Raw genomic sequence first — 24,186 nt, 5'->3', positions numbered from 1 at the left:
AAATAAATGCCTGCTTGCAGAGAAAATGCAACAAGCCCGGAATAGAACTGAAGAGAAATTAAGTAATAATTATTCTTCCAATACAGGTGTTGAAGGTGATAGCGTTTTTTGCTGGTTTGGGAGTTGTTTTTTATTTTCTTCCTCTATGCTTTATTTTTTTTTTCTTTTTCTTGATATTGGAGAAGTAATGGTAGCAAATACTGTAAGTTGAAGGCCCTTATTTCCTCTGGCAGAGAACATCTCAATGAATTTGTGAAAATAGAGGGGGAAAATAAGCAAAAATATAAGTTCTGAAAAATATTAATGAGTCTCTATTGCATCTTAGGGAATTTACTCAGCTTCATGAATCAGTGGAAATTCCAGTAATGTTCTCCAATGTTCTCTTAACAGTAACTATGTATACCATTAGATACATTTCACAGCGAATATAGTGCACTGCTTACCAYATGCACCTACATGACAGATGGTATTTTGAAAATAAAAAAGCTGAACCCGTCATTTTGGGGTGTTGTCTTGTTTTCGGTTTKGGGTTTTTTTTCCTCCTTTTTTTGTTTGTTTGTTTTGGTTTTAATGGTGTTTTTTATATCACTCAGTCACACTAAACTTCCCCTGGAAAGCCGAGTAAAAACTGGCAAAAAATCCTGCAARGTTTGGGTGGTTGGTAATATTTTTTTTTTCAAAGATGTACTAACTGAAGCACTACTTGGTATTTTGCTTGTCTTTCTCTTCTTTTTGCAGTAAGTTCTCTACCATATGTCACAGTCTTCRTGAAGTCAACCATTCTTAGAAGATTTTTCCATTACCACATTTTTTGCTGAATCACAATGCCCATTTTCTAGAATGTATTATGAAAAACAGAAACTATACATAGTTTGTTTCTTTCCACAGCCACTCTCTAGACTAAATGTTTCTTTGTGACTTTCRTAGTGAAAATACAATATTTCTCATACTTTGAGAATGCAGCATAAAAGATTAGGCCTAGGCACAGAAAGATTTTTTTGGTTGCAGGGCATTTGGTGGCAGCTGTCTGCCAGCATTTGGTGCTGACTGCCTTAAACCAAAGTATGTTAACCTCTTTGGGATTCCACAGGGAGAGAAAGAATGGAAAATAGTGCAGAGAGTCAGATTCCAGCAATAAATTGTGCAAGTTAATTTTTTTTTTTTATTTTGTAAGGAGGCTATATTTTTAATGTCCACATGGATTGATACCTATAATGTTTATATTATTTCTATTTTTATTTATATGGAATTTTTATAGTTAGTTAAATATATGATGCTTTTGTGTTACCTTAATCAAGTTTAATCATAACCAAAATAAAACATAAATAATACCCATTTTTTTACATATTACAACAAAAARWAATTATTCATATTTTTAAGGRAAATTTGATAAMAATGTGACATTTAATCTCTTTGCTACCTTGTCTTTTGGTAATTTTTTATATGTGTACAATTCTATAAAACAAATGCATTATTGCAGTTTTCACCAAGGCAATAAAACAAAGCTTTGAATTAAGTCAATAAAAAAACCAGGAAGATATTGAGCATTTCTTTGTTTTAGTTAAGGAGGWTTATTTAAAATTTATCTGGCATATTTACTGATTTTTTTTCTATTTTTTTTTCTCTTTTTCTCTATAAATACATCTAGCTGGTCACTGTGGTATTCCAGATCTTATAGTCAATGGACAAGTAATAGGAGAAAATTATGGATATAGAGACACAGTCGTTTACCAGTGCAGTCCTGGTTTTCGGTTGATTGGTTCTTCTGTGAGAATATGTCAGCAGGATCACAACTGGTCTGGTCAGCTTCCATCCTGTGTGCGTAAGTAAAAACAGCAACACTGATTCGTGTTACAGGAGTGTCTGAGTCAAACTCGGTGAGGGCTGAATGATCCTCAAAGTTATATGGTCACATAAAATCTATGGTTCATCTGTAAGGTGAAGTTAAGTGTTGTCACGTAAAATTTCCTCTACATCTTTTGGGTACTAAATACCTGCTCTTATGGATGTGAAATTTCTTCAAAAAAATGATAGGATTTTGTAACGCCAGTACTCAAGTTGGGAAATGGCTTTATGAACCCTAGTTGAAATATTTAATGTACAGTTACTTTCACTGTTCTAGTTAGATAAGTAAATACCATTGAAATACAGTCAGCACTGAAGGTGAAAATGTTTTGTTCACCAAGTTATATTTTCCTTTCTTTTTCGTCTTCCTCTCAGAGGTGCTGTTATTTTGATTTGTGGTTTTGGGACTTTTTTCAAGCAAATATTCTGGGGTTTTTTATGAGATTTCTTTTGCATAAATATCTCAATACTTACCAATCAATCACATGAAAGACCTTTCAGTAATAAAATAATGCTATTTGTAATTTAGGAAAATTTGAGATTTCTGTAAGCACTCTCAAGTGAATTGCCACAACTTTTCAGCTCCAGTAATATTAGTGTATTGAAACTATATTAATCTGCCTTCAAATGTTCTATATCTCTATATTTGTAGTAAAAACTCTCATAATGCAAATTATTACACATTGTTATTACACAATGTTAATTCATTTATTCTGTGATGTTTTAGCTTTTGTTTTTTGAATTACTGATGAACCTTTTTTTTTTCATCAACCATGAGAGTTTGTTATGAAGTAGAAGAAAATGCTTAAAAAGTGGTTTTGAATCTTTTTTGTGAATATTAATTTGTGTTGGATTGTCTTTTTTTTTTTTTTTTAATGTGGCTTTTGTGGTTGCAGAAAATAAACTTTAGATTCTGTAGTCAGTTTTTGTATAAACATTAGAAAAAATTCACTGTGTCCATATTTTAATTTTGTTCAAAACAGACATAGATTTATAGGTTCACTAAGTAGTTGGTCCCAAAGATAAAAGAGTTGATGTTAAGACATATTTGTAAGAAAYAATACCTGAGGAATTAAGGTAGTGAAATATTTCCTTTCAATTTCAGACTCTATGTAATGAAAATCTAGTGCTTGCTTTTCTCCCTCTTCTTCAGAAGGGTTTTATTCATTTACTTTCTTTACTGCATATCAAATTCTATTCAGTTTATTAAAAAAAAATTAAATGAGTTTTTGAACATGAATCCATCATGGAAAGTACACAGTATCATGTAATATCAAAACCTGAGAATGTTATTATATAATGATTATCTATTGCATAATAAATAATGAAAACTGATAACAGCTTGTTCTGGTTTTTTTTGTTTGTTTGTTTGTTTTGGTTTCTTTTTGTTATTTGTGCTATGCTAGCCGTCAGCTGTGGTCACCCTGGTAGTCCTATTTATGGAAGAACAAGTGGAAATGGTTTCAACTTCAATGATGTTGTGACATTCTCATGCAATACTGGGTATGTTATGCAAGGACCAACCAAAGCACAGTGCCAGGCCAATAGGCAGTGGAGCCACCCACCTCCAATATGCAAAGGTAAGAATGCAGCCGTACCAGGTTTCTAACTAAAGTGTTGTAAAATAAGGGCTGAAAAATGAACAGAGGGTAAAGGAATACTGTCAAGACAAAGTGATTCTTCTCTCACTAACAGGGAGACTGATTAACTAATACTAATCTTGTTATTAAAGATGTTTTGTGATTCTATGATTTTTCACACTCAGGTTGCCAGGATGACTGTTGCAGAGAAACTTTCTTATGAGTCAGTAGATTGTATTGCTTTTTTTAAAATTGTTTCTACAAGTTACCTAAGCAAAATTATAGAGAGATATTTAAGAGCTTAAATTGTGAAATAATGTTCTTTACATTTTTAGCTGACATAGTTCTAACAGACACATAAGAAAACCTTGTTTTTTTACTTTTATATTTCCATTGATATTCCATTGAGCATCTTGACTTTGAAAATGTTGATTYTAATTTGCTAACATTGTCCATTTGYATTGGTTCTCAATGCTTMAATTTCAAAGTAAAATTCTTAGAAAAATTTTATTAGTTCCAAGTTTTCATAAGCAGTTTTAGAAAGGTTTCGTCACCCCTGTCTTTTTAAAATGTCTTATGTGCTTTTTAAATACTTWGTTTCATTTAGAAAAATGTACTTTTTGCTGTAACCTGCATGTACATATGCAGAAATTTTAATAATTTTTTTCCGGTATCTTCTCTGTAGCTTCTGTGAATGTTTATCTGTACATAAATGTGGTTTTATAGCAGTTTTCTTGACTGTATTTTCTTTCCAAGAGGTATTCTCCACTTTAATTTGATCACTTTTCCCTAAGAGACAGTGCCAAATAATTTACAGAACTTAAATTTCCAAGGGATTCTTTGTTGATGAGAAGATATTATTTTATAAATTTGCMATGCTAAACTGTAGTGTGTGCTTAGGGTACCTACTTAATCTCATTTTCAATCCAGATGCTACCAGTCACCTTGGTATTCTGGTATTGCAGAGTAATGTGCCAAAGTGTCTGATAATTTATTGGCATSTAGGGATTGGTAAATAAGTTGATCACATTATTCTTTGAAATTTTATAGAGGCCTGCAATAGGCCTGTAGAGAGAGACTCTAAAAACAGAAACAAACCTTGTGTTGAACATCATTAATCATATCTACCATATGCAGTGAAATCCATTCAAATGAATATGATTTTGTTTTATTTGTTTTAAAATGAAATAAAAATAATAAAGGTGTTACCTTGCATATTTGTAAACTGCCTGAAGTGCAATATTCTAAAGGCCGCACATCTTTGTGAAGACTTTGCTTTTGTGACATAAATTTTTCATATAAATTCAGCAATGCTCTTGCTGTTGTTATATTGTTTACAGCTTTGCTAAATATCTAGTTTCCTAGCCAGCCATAATAATGGTGGAAAGCTATTGAAATCATCAAAATTCCATGTATTTTATTTCAAGTATGCATTTCTTCAGATTAATGAATCAATTMTTTTTATTACTTTAAGTATATGCTTAGTAACATGAACATGGACAGCATTATCAGGAACATGGTGTGATTTTTGGGGTTATCCTGTGGAGGTCAAGGAGCTGGACTTCAATGATCCTTGTGAGGAAAGAAAAAAATAGTCAGAAATCGTAGCTCAGATTTTCCTCTAGGAAAAAAAAAAAATCAATGCTTTAGATCAATTTAACTAACAAATTGTTCTATCATTTACTTTTAAAGAAGTCAAATACAAACAGAAGGCTATTTCTGTCCTTAGCAAAGGTATGTTTTCTAGGCTTGTGGTACCAATATTTGAGAACTGCTGGAAGAGAACACAAGCAGACTGCAATATTTAGAATGGTGGTTAGAGAGGACATGAGCCACAAAATGACTACATTTGCTGATTTAGGTGGAATGATCAATGATCTTGAATTGCATCTGGCAATGCTGTGTTTCCTTTGCAGATTACAGAACTTCTCAGGATATTTTGATAATTTTGCATACATATATCCATGCACATTTACCTCTGAAATTCAACAAAGGWGAATGCAGGGTCCTGCACCTGGGGAAGAGTAACCCCATCCACCAATATGGGCTGGGGGYGACCTGCTGGGGAGCAGCTCTGCAGAGAAGGACCAGGGAGTTCTGGACRGCACATTGTCCATGAGCCAGCAGTGCCCWTGTGSCCAAGAAGGCCAATGGTRTCCTGGGCTGCTTTAGGAAGAGYRYTGACAGCAGTTGAAGGGCGATGATCCTGCCCCTCTACTCAGCCCTRMTGAGGCACATCTGGAGARCCTGCATTGGGTCCAACATRGACACAAAGGTGGTTAARGGACAGGAGCATCTCCCTTAGAGGACAGGCTGAGGGAACTGGGGCTATTCAGTCTTGAAAAGAAGGGACTGAGAGGGGTCSTCATCAATGTCTATCARTATCTGAGGGGAAGKWGTCARGARGATGGAGCCAGGTTCTTCTTGTTGTTGCCAAGCAATAGGGTGAGCAGGAATRGATAGGAACWGATACACAGGAAGTTCCACCTGAATACAAATGCAGATATATAGATTTGCACACAGGTGTATGCACATGAAGTTATATAAACATGYAATCGATTATAAGGATATAGGAATAGTAATTTTTATGGGAACTTTGGCTTTTTAGAGTATCTTTGAAACAATGATGTGTTTACTTGATCAGAAGAGTCTGCCACAAGAAAACTGTTAAAAGAATCTTCATACCCTCAAAATATGTGTTATACTGAACTCTATGCAGATAGCTAGCTGTAAGACATGAAAAAAAAGGAAATTAAAAAAAAAAACCCAGCTTCAGAAATTCTCAAAATATCAATTTTGAAGTAACTACGGACTCAAAAACTTCACCTGTATTCTTAGCCATCAAAGTTACCTGCTTATTGTGATATGTTCCTATTCTGTCAGATCACCATAATCTTACCTGACTGACCATGTGCCCTTTGGCTCAAAACATCTGTCTTAAGGGTGACCCATTATTAAAATGTTAGTATGGGCACATATGTTTGCATGGCTGTGTGAGTTAGACCAAAGACACATTGARCCCCAAAATGTGTTTCTATTTGTGGGCAATAGTGTAAGTCAAGGTAGGAATATAAATTCGGTATATTGGTATGTTCAGTCACTTTTAGTAGCCAATAATTTTACAGTATCATCAYACTGTAAAGAAGCATTTCCTTTTATTTACTTGGGTTTAACATCTTCTGACTTTAGCATCTTGTGCTTTCATGCCATCTTCCTAATTCGCTGCCAGTTCTATAAAATCTTAGAGTATATAAAATCAGGATATCAACACACTGGATATTTCTCAYACAAAGAATAGGTGACCATTTTAGGACATTGTATTTGTATGACTCTCACGTCTGTGCTCTTTCTCTTTTTAGTGGTCAATTGTTCTGATCCTGGAATTCCTGCAAATTCTATAAGAGAAAGTAAAATTGAACATGGAAATTTCACGTATGGCACAGTGGTGTTTTATGACTGCAATCCTGGATATTTTTTATTTGGCTCTTCAGTTTTAATTTGTCAACCAAATGGCCACTGGGACAAACCTCTACCTGAATGTATTAGTAAGTAGATAATGAGTTTGCTTCTACGAAGAATGTGGACTAGACTAGGTATTATTTTGCACAACATTTCCATCAGTCTCATGACAGCAATTATCGTAATCATATTTATATACATTGTGTGTGTGCAATTCTGATGTATGTAGCAAATAACATAGATTACTTATGAAGTGCAATAGCCAAAACAAACATCTCTGAATGCTCCAGCATAAGAATCCGTGATAGCCAGGATACAAGGTCAAAACCTGTCCATTGAATTCACCAGTATGTGGCTTCCACTGGCCACAATGTTCTTATCACACCAAAACTTAAAACCTACAGTATGCAATTAGTGATTTATATCAGGACAGTAATTTATGGTCCTCTCTTGGAACAGCAGAAAGATCAGAGTATCTATAAAGATACCAAGCAAGGAATAATAGCACTGTAGAGCTCCTGACGTGTCCTCTGGACAATGTCCTCAGTTTACCACACTRAGGTAAACTTACCTGAACATCGTACTCATATGCAACCTATCCACTAAAGCAAGTGGATCAACACAAGTAGGTTATTTTTGTTTTTTGGTTTTTCATTAACAAATTTCTAATTGTGATATAGTTAAAGTTTCTTAAGTTTTCAGTTGGCTGGGAGAGAGGATTTACCTGGTTCTCTATTACTCTATGAAAAAGGTTTGGTTTAGGATCAAAATTTTTCATTGAGAAAAGCTGAAAGCTTTCTTTTCTAGGGATTGAAGGGAAAACAGGCTAAGGGTTCATTGTTAAAGAGCCATGGGGTATTATTTGCAATATTGTAGCTATTTGTTCTCAGACGACTTCACTAGTTCTGCTATTATCTCTGTAAAAATAAGAAAATATGAAACTTGTTCTTATTACTGCTAAARCTTTCATTGATGGAACTTGTCCTTTTGTTTCATGGGATAAATAGCTTGACTGCAAATCACAGTTAAAACCAAGCGTCTATTGGTTTCACATTAAATTTAAAGGCATTTACCATTTCAGAAAGAGAAATGTTGTTTAACAGTAACATATCTCCAAGAGMAATTATTTCAAAGTTAAAGTTGCAAAGATTTCTTCTTTCTACATTTGCATTTTAATTTCTTGGTAATTATTTTTCTGAATTGTCATGAGTAATTTAATAATACAACCTTTACTATTCTTTTAAAAGGAGATTTAGGAGTAAAAGTGCAACTTGTACTTGTGAAAGGGCATCCTCTGCTTTATTTGTGTTGTTTATATAGAGGGGTCAATGAATTCTATCAGGTGTTATTCATGAGATTTTGTAATCATAAGCTTACCAAATTGATTCTGTTGCAGCTACTGATTTTTTTAAGAGCTTCTGGAGTGTTTTTCAAATTATTGCTAAAGAGGGACTTTTTACAATGGCATGTATTGATTACTTAAGGGATAATGGATTTAAACTAAARAGGGTTCATTTAGATTAGATATAAGGAACCTATTTTTTTCAGTGAGGATGGTAAAATAGACAGGGAGAAATTATTGGAAATAAAATGGAGGATGAATTAGCATGAGAAGAAAAAAAAAAATKAATACAATCAACTCTTCACATTAAATCCCAGCCTGAAAACAATAATATCAAATTAAACTTTGTAAAATGCATAATCAAGTTAAGGGTAGTATTAAGGGTGCTATATTTTTTTTTTAATCAGTTATTGGGGATCCAAGGCTTTAAGATATAAGTGYAAATAGAAAAGAGAAGTGTGTATAGGAAAGCCCAAAGCTGGAAGCTGTAAGATACCAGTATGAAATTAACTGTGTCCTCTAGGACACCTGAATAGGGCAAAAGAACAGAGCCCTTTTACTCAGAGTCCTGAAAGTCTGCAGAATGGTCACAGGGTTTGTGAAAGTCTGCAGAATGGTCACAGGGTTTGTGGCACTGTGTAGGAATCAAAGTCAATCAAGAATTTACCACATTCCCAAATCCTTTCTGGGCCTGTCAGGCAGGTTCTGCACCATGAAAGCTGTACCTCTGGAAGAATGTGTCATTAAATACAATTTAGTATATACATAAATTGAAGGTCTCAGACCAAAATTAACCATTTCAGAAAGACAGATCATCACACATGAATTTGCTCATATGCTGTATTGTACAATCACACTGTTGCATATATTTGAAATGCCACGGAATTGATCACATCCTCAACCCTGATCAGGCTTCTGATCTATTTTTTATTTAAATAAAAAAAATCCTGATGGGTATTTAATGCATTGAAATTTTCATAAAAGCTACATTTATATGATCTAGGGCCTKTTCTGCTGCACTGATATTTGCAGCTCTAGTTTGTGGGTTTTGTAGTACATTAATACAAATATCTCTGGCCAAGATAATTTGCATGCCATGACAGGTGTAAGATGAAAAGAAATTAAACATGCAGGCTTAGATTCAGTTTGTGAACATAGTGAATTTGGTTTCTGAATTTTAACTGTGCATTTCCCAAACTTGAGTTATTTAGCTKGCTTTTAAATTAACTGCTAGCTCTGTATTATTAAAAAATAACTTAAGTTCTGCATGTTCTCTAYCACAGCAGTAACTTTGGCAGATACTATATTCTTGTAATTTTTCTCTGAACAAYACAGGCATGAGAGTATGTTTATGTGTGTGCATGTGTTCATACCATAAATATCAACTTAGTGGATGAGTGATTTTGGACATCAATATCTGTATCTAAAACATCTTTTTTTTTTTGGCATCCCCAAACATTTGTTTTACATCTTTTGGTCTGAAGCATATTTTGCATTCTAATCCCACGATGTTCCCCTTTCCCCCAAACCCTAAAAATGTTGACCCCTTCACAAAGTTTATGTGTGCAGTTATGAAAAAGAAAACTGCAAATTTTCTGATCAGTGATAATAACCTTTTTTTATCTGCAATAATTATGCATTGTAGTGATTGACTGTGGACATCCTGGAGTTCCTCCTAAYGCAGTCCTGTCTGGAGATAAATATACCTTTGGTTCTACTGTTCATTATACCTGCACWGGCAGACGATCACTGTTAGGGCAGTCATCTCGCACCTGCCAGTTAAACGGACACTGGAGTGGATCTCTTCCTCATTGCTCAGGTAATATTTGTGAATTAATGAGTCTATCCTGAAGCTGTAAAATCATACATATAAAACAGAATTGCCATCTCTGTAGAAGTAAGAAAAAGTCAAATCAAAATAAGCATAAAGTAATAGAAAGAAAATAATCTGGAAGAATTAGACATTCTTGGTRACACTTAATATGAACAAGAAATTTCACTTTCAGTTGACTGTTAATGAAGCCAGTTTGTTTTGAAATAAATTTTTATGCAACTTCTGTCAAGAGTATTTATTTCCCCAGTGAAATCTTGCAGCATTGTCTCTTCAAGATGATGGGTTAATTTTTTATTTTATATTTTTACTTTTAATTTGGAAAATGTCTGCTGACTTGATGACACCTCAGATATTACTTAATTGTGTAATACATCAATCTGTATAATAAGGCCAAGTGGGCTCCACATAATTTCAAGATACGATGCCCAGTTTTTGAAGGAACRTTGTCTAATCCTTGTAATAGTTTAGCTCTCACTGAAGTCAAGATATGTTTTCTGAAAAATTTATTGCTTAGGAATATTGTGTTTCACAACTTCAGTTTGATTCACTTTATGAGCAGTGATCAAGTGAAAAACATAAATCCAAGTCATACACTAATTTGGGATTTGACTAAATCCCATTTGTTATTGCAGACCATGTAAACAAATACTGTGATAAAGGTTAACCACGTTATTGGTTTTAATTCTCAGTAAATACTGGTGTAAGTTCTTTCTTGTCCTGCTTATGTTTCATTATATAATTGAAGAAATCTGAGAGTTTTTGCATCTTATTTAAATCTATTAAATTCAGAGAACTTAAACTTCTTCAATGGCAGAAAATAAGAAGAAAACAAGTGACATGTTTTTTCTTGGATTAGAGCTAGGCCAACACTAGAGGTGAAAAATAACTGATATGCAAATCTGACTATGCTATTGTAGTTTGAAACTTAAAATCCAAGGTTCTTTATAGTATTAGTAAATACTAGAATCATAGACTGGTTTAAGTCAGAAGGACCTTTACAAATCCTCTACTCCAACCTCCAGTCATAGGTAGGGACCTCTCCCACTAACGCCATAGAATGGTTTGTGGTAGAAGGGACCACCAAAGATCATCTACTCCACTCCTCCTGCAATGAGAAGGGATGTAGTCAACTAGATTAGTTTACTCAAAGTCCTGTTCAACCTAGCCTTGAAYATTTCGAGGGGTTTTGCATCCACAGATTCTCTGGGCAGCTTGTTCCAGTGACGCACCATGCTCATCCTAAGAAATACCTGCTTTAAGCCCAGTCTGCTTTATCCTCTTTCAGTTTAAAACTGTCTCCTCTTGTCCTGTCACTGCAGACTTTGATAAAAAGCCACTCTACATCTTTCATCTGTATTTTATATATTGAAAGGCCACAGTAAGGTCTTCCTGAAGCCTTCCTTTYCTCAGGTTGAACAACCCAAATTCTCTGTCTTTTTGCCCAGCAGAGGTGTTCCAGCCTTCTGATCATATTTATTARCTTCCTCTGGACCTGCACTAAAAGGTCTTTTGTATTGTTCGTGTTGTATTGGGAACTTCAGAAATGGATGCAATAGTCCAGATGGAGGTCTTTTTTCCTGCCCTCATCCCTCCAGTATACTCAGTTATAAACTGATTATCAGCTATAATTTCAGAATACACAATTTTACAGCCCACGGCACAGAAATAGATTATAAGAAATAATCTAGAAATTAATAAGAAATCTTAAAATAGAGCTTCTTGGTTAAAAGCTTGTATCAAATTCTAAAGTGTTKGAATAATTTTTCAATATCTGGGCCTTCTCCCTGCAAACTCTCAGGAACCTAGAATGTGACTAGAAAAATGAACCTAATTTAATCCTTAAACTTTCTATGAATAAAGAAGAAGGAAATTTGTTACAGTTAGAACAAAGATCAAGTTTTTAAATCATGTAATGTTGAAAGGTATGCACTAGAAATAAAAACCCTTATGTAAAATAATCTTATTTAATAGATTTGCWAATCTGGACTATTTTAATAAAAATYRTTTTTACAGCTAGTATGAATCTGTATTTGTTCTTGAGGAAACATCTTCTTTTGAGAAAATCAAAGGCTACTTAGTTTTTGTAGTATTCATAAGGAAAAAAAAATAAATCTAAATTTTAAATTCCAAGAATAATTTAAGAAATAGAAAAAGGAAATCAAGGAATACAGATTGAAAGCTGGAAAATACTTATGAAAATATCGAAGCAGCTCTACTGAAAATAGGACTATTTTACAGTAATTTTCCTATTAAATACAAAAAATGTTGAAATATCTTGGGATAAACAATTTTAAGTGAGGTACAGGTAAATCTCTTTTTCTCTAATCATTGTTTTTGTGCCTACAGATAGGAAACTCTAATCAGATCTTCTTCTTCATATGTGAAGAAACATTTCCTTGGCATAGGAACACTTAAATGTTCATCATAAAGAATAAAATTGTGTTCTGAAAAACAGAACACAAGCTCTTATTTTCTTTAACTGTCTTTAACCAAACCATAATTCTTGTACAATTTTGAGATTTCGTTTTCAAAGTTTATATCCAAAATTTCTCATTATAAAATAATTTGCAGCTAATGATAAAGAATTTCTATATTTTGCTTCTAARAATATGCAAAACAATCAGCTTTCATTATTAGCCTTTAAATTGATTTCTTCATTTTTAATACATATGAAAGCCTTAAAATTTGGGCTTTTTTATTATTTATGATATATAATATATGTTATTTAACTGGGAAAAGGTACAGCATGTTTGTCCTTTTTGTGTATGACAAAGGATTAAAAAAGAAAATGCTGGATCAGTGAACATAAGGTAACTAAATTTTGTCATATCAACCCTTGACAGCTTTTTGTCACATGACATTAAGCTAGAAGGGATTGCCATATCCCATTGATCTATATTGGCATTGAGAAACACTTTTCAATCATCCTATGCATATCAGATGGAGTCAGAAATTTTCCACAGTGCAGAATTCCTCATCAGTGCGGCAAGGGTTGTAAACAGTCTAAATACCCTCCATTTCATTGAGATTAAATGCCAGCTGAGAATCTGTTACACATGTGAGTGMAGGATGGCTCATAACTAACTGTAAAAATAAATTAGTTGAGTCTGCATGAGTTAATAAAATGATATTCTCTTAGACTTCATCACAGTCTACAACTTCCTCGTGAGAGGAAGGSGAGGGGCAGGCACTRATCACTTTTCTGTGGTGCYCAGTGACAGGACTYGAGGGAAAGGCCTGAAGTTGTGTTGGGGAGGTTTAGGCTGGATTTTAGAAAAGGGTTCTTCACCCAGAGGGTGTTTGGGCGCTGGAACAGCTCCCCAGGGCAGTGGTCACAGCCCCAGCCTGACAGAGCTCAAGGAGTGTTTGGACAATGCTCTCAGGCACAGGGTGTGACTGTTGGGGATGGGGCTGTGCAGGGCCAGAAATGGATGGATGGATGATCCTTGTGGGCCCTTTCCAACTCAGCATATTTTGTGATTTTGTGATTCCATCATATTCTGATTTGATTAGTCATATAGAAAAATTATTTATGTAACCTTCAATCAAAAGAGCTGAAGGTTAACTTTCCTAAGCTAAAAAGTCTAATAATCCACAGTAATAATTAGGCATTAGAAAAGAACATGATTTCACTTAGAAGAGGAATATGTGATTTGTACTTGGCAGAGCAAATAACCTATTTTCATTTTTCCATCATAAAATTCTTCCAGGCATAATGTCAAGTAACTTGCCAAAAACTGAGCTGTTATGGAGACTTTACAAGTATAGAATAATGAGTAGGCCCTGTTCCAATTTTGYCATAGTTTAACTAAATAATATTAGAAAATGTATGATACAGATTCCCAAAACAACAAAAAAAAGGACTTTTTTGATGTAGGAATTTTTCAATTATTGTTAAAATATGAAGCAAACTATTTTCAAGCTAGACRGTGGTTAGGTCACCTAAGTACCTTRGATATAAAGTATTTTGAAAGCTTATAGAATTTTTTCCTGTAATTTGGAACTATTTGCAATTTCTTATTAAACAAGTCTGGGAAGCTGCTTTACTGATCTATGTCACGTAATGAAATGGGTAAACAGAGAACAGCCTGACTTCTCAGTCTGTGATTTTGAGCCAGGCAGCTAGCCCTTATGCTTCCTTGAGTATATTTATTATTTCTGAAAGCATTAAAATACATAGTGCCATGTACTTCTTGAACATATTCAACTAAACCAAGTATTTGCTCATGCACCATGGTTACCAAAGCATAGTAAGCAGGTTCTACTCTTCCTCCTTCACTCTTCAGTTCTGTACATACTTTTGTCAGTGAAGAGTTGTGTCCAACCCTTCACTCCCAACAGCATTTTTTGCACACTTCTAGTGCCAACCAAGGCAGCAGATGCTCTGTTTTTCTTTGCATATACAACTTCAGGATCCTAACTTCTCACAGAACCCCTCCATAGTGAGTTTGGCACTTCTGGTCTTTTGCATATTTAGAGTTGGCAAATTTGTTTACTATTTCTATGTAAAAAATTCTCTTGTTAAGCTTAGATAAACTCCAGAAAAGTATGGCTACTCTACATAAGACATTTAGGTAATAGGATTAATTCTTTCTAGCTGATTCTTCAAATATTTCATCTTTATTTACAAGACTGTAACTAATAGCAAAGTAATGCAGATTCCCTCTCAAAAATATTATTTTATTTGATTTATTTATTTTGTCTAGAAGGCATTCATTTTATTTGCAAGTTGTTAGGAAAAAAAAACTGTAGACCATGGGGAAAAACCTGAATCACGGAGCTCCAAGAATTCTAGAATTCAACTCTTCAGTATTGAAACTCATTAATATCATGTACCTTCATCTCTTTTAACATAAAAAACTACCTTAAAGAYGTGTAAAAAGATAAAGTAGAAGACCTTAAGGAAATACTAAAAGATTCAAACAACTGATCTGCTGTTCATATAGTGTTAYCTAGACCTTCCTAAGAGTTCTTACCATAACTGAAGATTTAGATATATAATCTTAAATATCATTATTCTTACTSTGTTGATTATTCTTTTATATACAACAGACAGCATTTAATATTATTAATTTATTCCTATAGAAATATAAATGTACTTAACATTTACGCTCTATCTTAGAATTTTCTTAAACATATCTGAGGGAGAGTTCAGCTATCAGGCAGTTTTGAAGTGATGTTTCAACATTTCTAGAAATCAGGAAAATGCTTCATGTCTAGAGCACGTAATATCATTCACTAGAAATTTCATTCAATGATAAAACTATTCCAACTCTAGTAATATAAAACTAGGAAATATTTTATAAASACTAGTTATACACAAACAAGGAAATTGTCTTTGCAATCAGGATCCTTATTTTCCTCAGAATTCCTTATTAAAAATGAAAAATTACCAAGGTTTTGTGCTTGTCTCTTTTTTCCCCTATTTTGTTTGATATTTCTCTTATCAAAAGTTCAGCATGCCATTAGGGTAATTTGAGAAAATGATGATTCTTTTTCTATAAAATARGTACAAAAAATAGTAGAGCATCAAGTGATTTTGTAATTATAGGGACTCACACCCACTGATATACATGGAGGTTTATAAAAATATTATAAACTTGTTTATAAATACATGGAGACATGCAATATAAATGCAGTATCATAACAATATTTCATACTTATTCTAATCTTCATACTCTAAAATCTAGGTGATACAGCTGGCTCTTGTGGTGATCCAGGTATCCCAGGCCATGGGTCTAGAGAAGAAAACAATTTTAAAATTAAAAGCACGATACATTTCAGCTGTGATATTGGATATATCCTCCATGGCTCAGAAGAAAGGACATGCTTGTCAAATGGAAGTTGGACAGGAAGACAACCTGAGTGCAAAGGTAAATCAAAGACAATCTCAATTTTTTTACTGTATTTTTAATACTGTTGATCAGAAAACCAATTTTGCATTGCCAGCTTTGTGCTGTGAATGGCATGAAGTTATTTTGGACTGACAATTTTTTTCAAATAAGTAGTTACACTATAAGAGTGGCTTGGTATCAGGTGACCAAATTGAAACCAGTTTCTGACACCCATGGAACTGCACGTTTGCAAGTTTTGAGGAAAAAAAAATAGATAACCCTCCAGAGCTCAATTTTTTGATGAATATTGTTTTACTTAAAAATGTTGCCATAAACTGACCTTTAAYCACAACCACTATGCACCTGAATTCCAGACAAAAGAGCTCAGTTTTAGGAAAATGTCAGTGTCAGGATTTCATTAGATTTATACATCTGTGTATAAATGGCTGACTTAAAATTTCATTTAATAATACTATTGACATTATTATTTTTGAATAAAAATAATGTGCTGAAACAAGCCTATTTATTAAAAAAATAATTCTGGAAATTTCAAGGTTGAAGAATTGTCATGAAAGAAAGCTCTAACAGGATATTTATGAAGAATCATTTATTGTCTAAATTACCTTACTTCAAAAGAGGAAACAACTCCCAACAGATTCTTTTGCAAATCAAAGCTTCTTGAAAAGAGGAAAATAATTTGAGAACCTATACTTACAATTTCCATTTTCTCACTGTTGATTGTGTTATCTTATGAAAGACTAATTTCATTTAAAAAACTTATTTCATAAGCTGGTTTTGTAATATGCATTCTGCTGAATGATTGTAGACTTTGCACTGCACCAAAAAAAATTGCGTGTGTGTGTGTGTGTGTGTATAATATATATATATATATATATACATATGTATTTTTTGTTGGTAACTAAAGTGATATGCTTTGTCCAACTGAACCATCTGCTATTTTTCTTTGAGCTCATCTATTACAGAAATAAATTAATGCTTTTACATTCTAAGATACTTTTGATGATATTTTTTTTCTTGAAATGATATATATATATAGTTCACAGATATATGTAGGTGTGGGTAATAYATGTAGAGGTATATAATTCTATTTTAGGTCATATAGATTAGATTATATATATGTAATCTCATAAGAAGGACACMTTCAAATTCCCAAGTTGAGCACTAAAGACCTGGGAAACATCAGGATTCCACCTSTCTGTGAAATAATATTTGACTTTATACAGTACTTTGAATTAGGAAGAGGATTTTGGTGATGCTAGAAATGCATGATTCAAATTAAGTCTACAATGATAATTATAGATCAGATATTCTCTTATAATTGGAGCAGCGTTTTTGCAGCTAAATTAGCTTTTTAGTAATGCAGATTATAATGCTAAATTCTTAGGTTGTGTTTCTCTACAGACCAAAGGGGACAAAATAGTAATTCATGCACACAGCTTTTTATTGTACCATGTGCCTTATCAGAAGGTGGTGAAACCTGTATTTTTAAGGACAACAGAATGGATTTCTACCACATAATACTGCTGGCAGTAAGATTGTTCCTGCTCCCATTTTTCCTCTTTCATAAATCACCTTTACATTTTCAAAATATTTCACATTTTCCTTTATAGCTGTGCAGTGTGGTAACCCAGGAACAACTGCTAATGGAAAAGTACTTCGTATTGATGGAACTACATTCTCTAACTCCGTAATTTATTCATGCATGGAAGGATACATACTTTCTGGTTCATCTGTAAGACAGTGCACTGCCAATGGAACCTGGTCTGGATCCTTGCCAAACTGCACAAGTAAGACACATTTCTAAGGAATAGTCTTTGTTTTTCCCCTCCTCTGTAAGTAATGCATTAAGTAAAATATCCAAGTTGCATGCCAATAAATTAAGTTTTCAGCTTTTTTTTTTGCACTACTTCCTACATATTTTTTATGCTAAATACTCTTTAAAATGTAATGCTATACAAATGTGAAGAATATGTTTTTTTGAAAGGSACACGAAATTAAAATGTATAGACTGCTGTTTCAGTTTAAGAGAGTTGTATGGTTGGTTACATGATCTACCTACTTTAATTCTTTACTAGAATATATATTCAATCTTGTTTATGTTTTGTGATATGACATATCCAGGCATTTTTATTTTGATTGCTTTACTTCCTCTTGAAAACTTAGCAGTATAATATCCTGCTTTTCCTGAGGGTAGAAACTAAAACCCTTGTAATGAACACTTGAGAATTCTTTTCGTAGTGACTCCAAGGTCAAAATTGTTGTCCCGTTTTCACATATCATCTTCTGTTTGGCCTCTTCATTAACCTTAAACTTACTTTGGCTACCCAACTAACAGAAGCTATTTCAGCATCTCTCACATTCATAATAAGCATTTTGCAACACTTTCTTTTCAAGCCCATCTGTTCCTCCTTTATTACATGTCCTAGTTCATCTTTTAGTAGCAATTATGAAAAATCTTACATTTATGTGACACATGAGATTGCCTGTCATTTTGAGGAAATGTATCCTCATCAGAGGTATAGCAAACTGTTGTTTAAATTTTGAACACACTTACAACAACCCATATAGAAGCCAAAAGTGAGAGGATAAAACTTCTTGCATTGTTTTTAATTAATTTAATGGATTTTTGCAGTCATAAAGCCTGAATGAGAGCCCAATGTTTTTGCTTATTTATTATTTTCAAATTATTGTGAGAATGAGATTAATTGTATAAAAGATAAAGGTGTTTTATGATGTCAACTGCATTATGTTTTTTATGTATTTTAGAATGACATTTTACTAAAATATATGTCAAAACAGTCTTCTCACGACACTCTATTCAGGTAGAAAGATGAGATTTTTACTTGAAATGTGTTGACAGAGGAAGTATCCTATTCAAACAGAGAAGGAGATGCATAATATACCACTTTTGTTTAGTCAAGGTGTTACCAAAATTTACAGCCAGCCCATACTTACTACAGCTCCTTCTTGCACATCRTTGCAAATGCTGGGGTTTAGAGCTGACTCTGTAAGAAGAGAATAGCATAGATAATCTTACATTCCTTCACAGGCTGGGAGCCCTGGGCGCTGCACCATCAAACAGAACCGACCTGTGGGCAATGTCATGCAGCTCTTGACCATAGCAAGTTATTATAGGATTTTCTTGGAAAGAAACCAGGCTATCATTCCTGCAGTGAAACAGAAACAATGTTCTCAGGAGAGCTTCTTGTTGCCTGCTAAACCAAAAACAAGGTCATGGGGTCAGCAGGGTGCAATCACTGAGTAGGGGCTGCCTGCAGCCCCTCTGCTCCATGAGCTGARCTGGGGCTGTGTCCCAGGCAGGAGATCTGTGTGTCACAGTGCAGCTCTGAGGCCACCCTGGGTGTGCAGCACCACCCGGCTCCCCAGGTTAACTCTGTTGGGGTCACTGGATCCTCAATGGGAAATGCTCAATGGGTCAGCATCACTGCAACAATTTGAGCTATTTTTGCCTACCATGGTGACTTCAGTGATGGTCCAGCTGAAATAAAACAAAGATTAGAGGAAAAAGTCATGGATTTTTGTGACTTTGGAGGCCAGGATACAGAGAAGGTGCAATTCACATCAGCCATGCTTTGGCATTGAGTGAGAAGAGGCCAAGACACATGCTCTGCCCAGGAAACCACATCTCACAGTTTTCCAGAGGAAATAGCAATGCTGTAGGGGGATTGTCATACTTGCTGTAAAATAAACTGTAAATCATGGGATGATGTATTTTATATGAAATAGATGTYMCCCCCCCCCTTTTTTTTCTTTTCTGAAAACAACTGCTTTTTTATCATTGTCATAATGTTCCCTAGATGCCTTATTCTAAAAACTGTTCCAGAAATTTATAGATCTAATTTAACAGATCTGAGGGAAACATACCTGGTTTAATACTGTTCTCAGATTACAATGATATAAAACTTTTTATTAACTACTTAGGAGTATTTTTTTTCATTAGGARATTAAATTATCTCCTGACACTAGAAGTCTTAAAAGGTTTTACAGCCACTSCCACATATTAAAGTACTATAGACCTAGTTTTTGTAAGACATAACCCATGTTTGGTGATCACTGGAATATTCTCGCCCGTTTATGTGCAAAGCAACTACGTGAGCATTTATAAAGTGGSAGGCTTTTAAACGCATATATTTTAAATTTTTCAGATTTTATTCCCTTTCAGAATATATCCATAGAAAAGTAAAACAATAGGCATCTACTTTTTTGATAATGAAACTCAATTGACAGGAAAATTTTGAGCATATCAAAGGGTGATAGTGGCACATAGATTATTTCTTGCCATCTGTTTTTTTTTTTTTTCTTTTTGTAATCTTGAAAATTTTTTGATCAAAATTGTACAGTCCTTTACTACCACTATTGAACAAAAGTATTTATTTTCTTCAAATATAACTGTTATTTAGCTCCACATATGTTTGGCAGCTAATTAAGATGGCATATATTTATCTTCTCTGGGTGGAGATAAGATTTATAATGCATTTTCCTTCTTATTTTTTCCCAGTCAATGCCTAGTTTTGTCACGATTTTTTCCTCAGATATAGATAAATCTCACTTAGATTTTAAAATATGTTCCTCTACTATTTACTTGCAGTCATCAGTTGTGGAGATCCAGGAGTCCCAGCCAATGGCATGAGATATGGTGATGATTATGTTGTTGGACAAAATGTTACGTACATGTGCCAACCTGGTTACACAATGGAAGCAAACAGCTCCTTAATTCGCACTTGTACTAGCAATGGCACGTGGAGTGGAGCAATCCCAACATGCAAAGGTACAACATTTATTTTGCTTGTCAGCTATTTCTGCTACGACATTTACAGAACTTTATTGTAAATTGTTAACTTRTTGTGTATTTCCATAGAACCCAAAACTTACTTTTAGTATGAATCCATTGAATTGATTTTTTTGGCTGCAGAAACAGTGACTTCATCCTTTGTTTCTTTTCTCTTTTATATTCTTACAAGCACAGTATATTGAATAGCTTTTGATAGTTTTGTAGAACACTATTACTTTGCTGCTGAAATGAACTACCCAATATGAAATGATTGTTTAGGTTTGTTAATTGCTGTTAGCATGTCATATAAAAATAACCCTATATATACCTACTTTTATTAAATCAACACTCAAAGGTGTAAAAGACACTTTTGGGAAAGATCTTCATATATACAAACTGAACTTTGTCAAAGACAAATTCATCTAATTTACTCGGTCTATAATACCAAGATTTTTTTCTGATCCCTCCTTTATTAGATGGGCACCTTTAAGCATCACCTTGATACAAAAATACTAAATCATCTTATCACCTTTCTCAATGAAGATTTTTCTGCTTCTTGTTACTGTCTCTATTGTGAAAACTGAAAGATTAATCTCAAGATATTCATTTTTTCTCTTTTTCAGATTGCATACTTGATTTTTCTGGGTTTTTTTTTTGTATTTATTAGAGGGTTTGGGGGTTGTTTTGTTTGYTTTTTAATGTACCCTGTTTAAATTTTAAAGCAGAAATTCTGAACATTACTGAGAGACAAAATTATCTGTCTCATCAAAAATATTTTTCTATGTGAAACTTACTTGCTAAACCCTAAATCATCTTTCTAGAGTAGTTTTTCTCACTCTTCCTGATACTACATCTGKACAAAAGCAGCTTTACCATTTTGGTGTTTTCTTTCTGGGTACCCAGATCATGTCTGACCTCTATTCTTTCAAAACTTTGTTACCCACATTTGTACTTACTTTGTTCTTGTCTGTCTTCTTTCTTTCCATTTTAAGGAAGCACAGTAGCATACCTCCTCAGCAGCACTCATTTTCCTGCCCTGAATTAATTTGTCAAACTAGATCAAATTAATTTCAAATCTCCACCACATTTGCAATTACTTTCCTTGCTGAGTGCAGTTCCCCCAATATCTTACCAAGTACAATTTAATTCTAATTCACCTTCGACAATGTCGTTATTTTCCTGACATTTTTAAGGATGTCAGACTTTGAGATCCTCCTGATATTTCACTTTTTTTTTCCTATTTACATTGTGCTCGTTGCCAGCCTCAGTTTCAATTAAAAGTTATTCTAAGAACAGAAGAATGGCATAGTGGTCCTATTGACCAAGAGTCTGTCTCCAAGAGTGGCTGTAAGTGAACAGCTAGAAGATCATAAGACAAAACAAGTATTTATGATGTAGTTTCAGACTCAAATTCTTATGCTCTAGAGAGCACCTAACTGGGACCAGGAGATCAAACTCTGATTTGATGCAAACAGAACCATACAAATAAAGAMTTATACTGTCAATTTTAATTTTCAGCTTTTGAGTCTTTCTGGTTTTAGGTTATACATTTATAAGGCCTGTATGTAAACATGAGTTAAAAGGCTGTGGGTGCAAGCATTTAACTTCCTCCATTGTTGTGACCTCTGTGTTCTCTGATTGATTTTTAATCATCACATCTTCTCATTTATCCCAACTGACTCTACCAGATTAAATTATATTAGTTTTATTTGCTTTCTTTCTCTTTTGCTAGCACTGCTTCTCTAGATTTTATTCTATTTTGCCCTTTCATCTGTCTCATTCAATTAACTTGGTCTAAATTTCACCCTTATCCATTTTGGTTCAGGTTTTCTTTCATGTAATTTCTTTAATACCTTTCTCCCTTAAGCTTTAAATTAGCAATTTAAAGATGTCTGTTGCTACATCACTATCCAGTGAATAACACTCTTATCTTCATCACAACTGTTGTATCTCTGTATTTCTACTGTCTTCCTGTACAGTTTTTCAGTCCTCTTGCCTACAGCTGAGTAGAAGATATTTCTGCTTTTTCCTAGGAAGCCTGGCAATTAGAAAATATACTGAACTTCTTGTTGCCCTTCCTAGAGGAAGCAACATTAACAGTTTCAAGGAGTTGCAAAACCTTATATTTTCTCCCTCTTGATAGAAACTAGATATTTTTGTTGATTAATTACTCACAAAGCAAATAAAAACCAAGCTGTGGTACTTAGAAACAGGCTTTTAAGTAATATTATGGAGTAGTTGTCCTGGAATTTCATACCTACGCATTAATATCTCACAAATGACTAAGCTGGTCAACAGAAAGAAAGTACTTGATTATTGCCACACTAATAAAATATAATTCTACACTATATTGTCTTAGCAGACAAAAGAAATAATTTGTAGTAGACTACCAGACATATCTTAAATGTTGTGCACGTCGTAGTTTCCATACTGATTTTTAGGTAGTCTTCCTATTTAGTTTGATGCAGCATCCTGGTTTATTTAAGACACTTCATCAGTCATGCACTGCCTCCTAAGTGATGGAAACCAGAAGTACTAACTTCAGGAAATGTGGCAAGAATACAGTGAGAAAGATAGCATGTCCTGACTGTATTGTCCTCTAAAAAAGGTGAAATTAGCCCATATGGTTCTTCTAGTAATTGTGTACACRGGGGATATTTACAGCAGCTGGGCCTAATTATTTTGAATATTATTGCAGCTGTTACCTGCCCAACTCCTCCGCAGATCTCTAATGGAAGGTTGGAAGGAACAAACTTGGACTGGGGATTTAGCATTAGCTATGTCTGCTCTCCAGGATATGAACTCTCTTTTCCTGCTGTTTTGACTTGTGTTGGGAATGGAACATGGAGTGGTGAAGTACCTCAGTGCTTACGTATGTATTTACATTATAGTCTGTATTCTGCTGTTCAACTATATTAGTTTTTCCTCTTTTTTTAAGTTTTCACTTTTTTTTTCCTCTCAGTCCCTTCTTACTCCTCCCTCCCCCAGTGGCTCAATTAATTTGAAACCTGGGACAATTACAATCCTTCTGAAAATTTCTAAAATTTTCCAAAATTTTAATGTAAATAGGAAATTGAGAAGGTCACAGGAATATCTCTAAACCCTGTGTGGGCAGGTAGGAGTCCTTAAAAACAAAAAAAAAAAAAAAAAAAAAAAAAAAAAAAAAAAATTACAGTCAATGTATGCAACATATTCCAAGGCAATTCAAGAATAACAGGTGCTGTCTTGTTTTCAGATCCACCTACATTTATGATAGGGTGTCTTTCATTATAAACTCTTTTGTTTCCTCATTACTTGTTCTAAACTTCCTGTCATGCCCCAGAGAAATTTTTTTGGCTGTAGTATTGCCTAGGCCCTGGGTGATTCTGTGACAATTACCTGTTTTTACCCTACACTACATTAAGATATATATTTTATGCAGTAAAATCTGTTAATCTGAAAGTTATGGTATTAATTGATTTTTATATTGCTACAAATTT

General features: G+C 33.9%; 1 protein-coding gene across 3 annotated transcripts in view; it reads left to right on the top strand.

Annotated features, from left to right (window-relative positions):
• CSMD3 (CUB and Sushi multiple domains 3) overlaps window positions 1-24,186 on the top strand; it is a 575,335-nt gene that overhangs the window by 520,110 nt on the left and 31,039 nt on the right. For all 3 annotated transcript variants that reach the window (XM_057367689.1, XM_057367683.1, XM_057367675.1), the window contains 8 exons: window positions 1,649-1,822; window positions 3,252-3,425; window positions 6,785-6,970; window positions 9,872-10,045; window positions 15,751-15,933; window positions 17,526-17,702; window positions 20,525-20,704; window positions 23,406-23,579. In XM_057367689.1, coding sequence (XP_057223672.1) covers window positions 1,649-1,822; window positions 3,252-3,425; window positions 6,785-6,970; window positions 9,872-10,045; window positions 15,751-15,933; window positions 17,526-17,702; window positions 20,525-20,704; window positions 23,406-23,579 — 1,422 coding nt within the window. The remainder of the gene's footprint in view (window positions 1-1,648; window positions 1,823-3,251; window positions 3,426-6,784; window positions 6,971-9,871; window positions 10,046-15,750; window positions 15,934-17,525; window positions 17,703-20,524; window positions 20,705-23,405; window positions 23,580-24,186) is intronic.

Source organism: Malurus melanocephalus, unplaced genomic scaffold (genome assembly GCF_030028575.1).
Source record: "Malurus melanocephalus ecotype Western Australia unplaced genomic scaffold, MMel_1.1 scaffold_3, whole genome shotgun sequence".
In the NCBI taxonomy this organism is placed as follows: Eukaryota; Metazoa; Chordata; class Aves; order Passeriformes; family Maluridae; genus Malurus; species Malurus melanocephalus.
The sequence above is the reverse complement of the archived record's forward strand: the minus strand, read 5'-3'. Positions and strand labels throughout refer to the sequence as shown.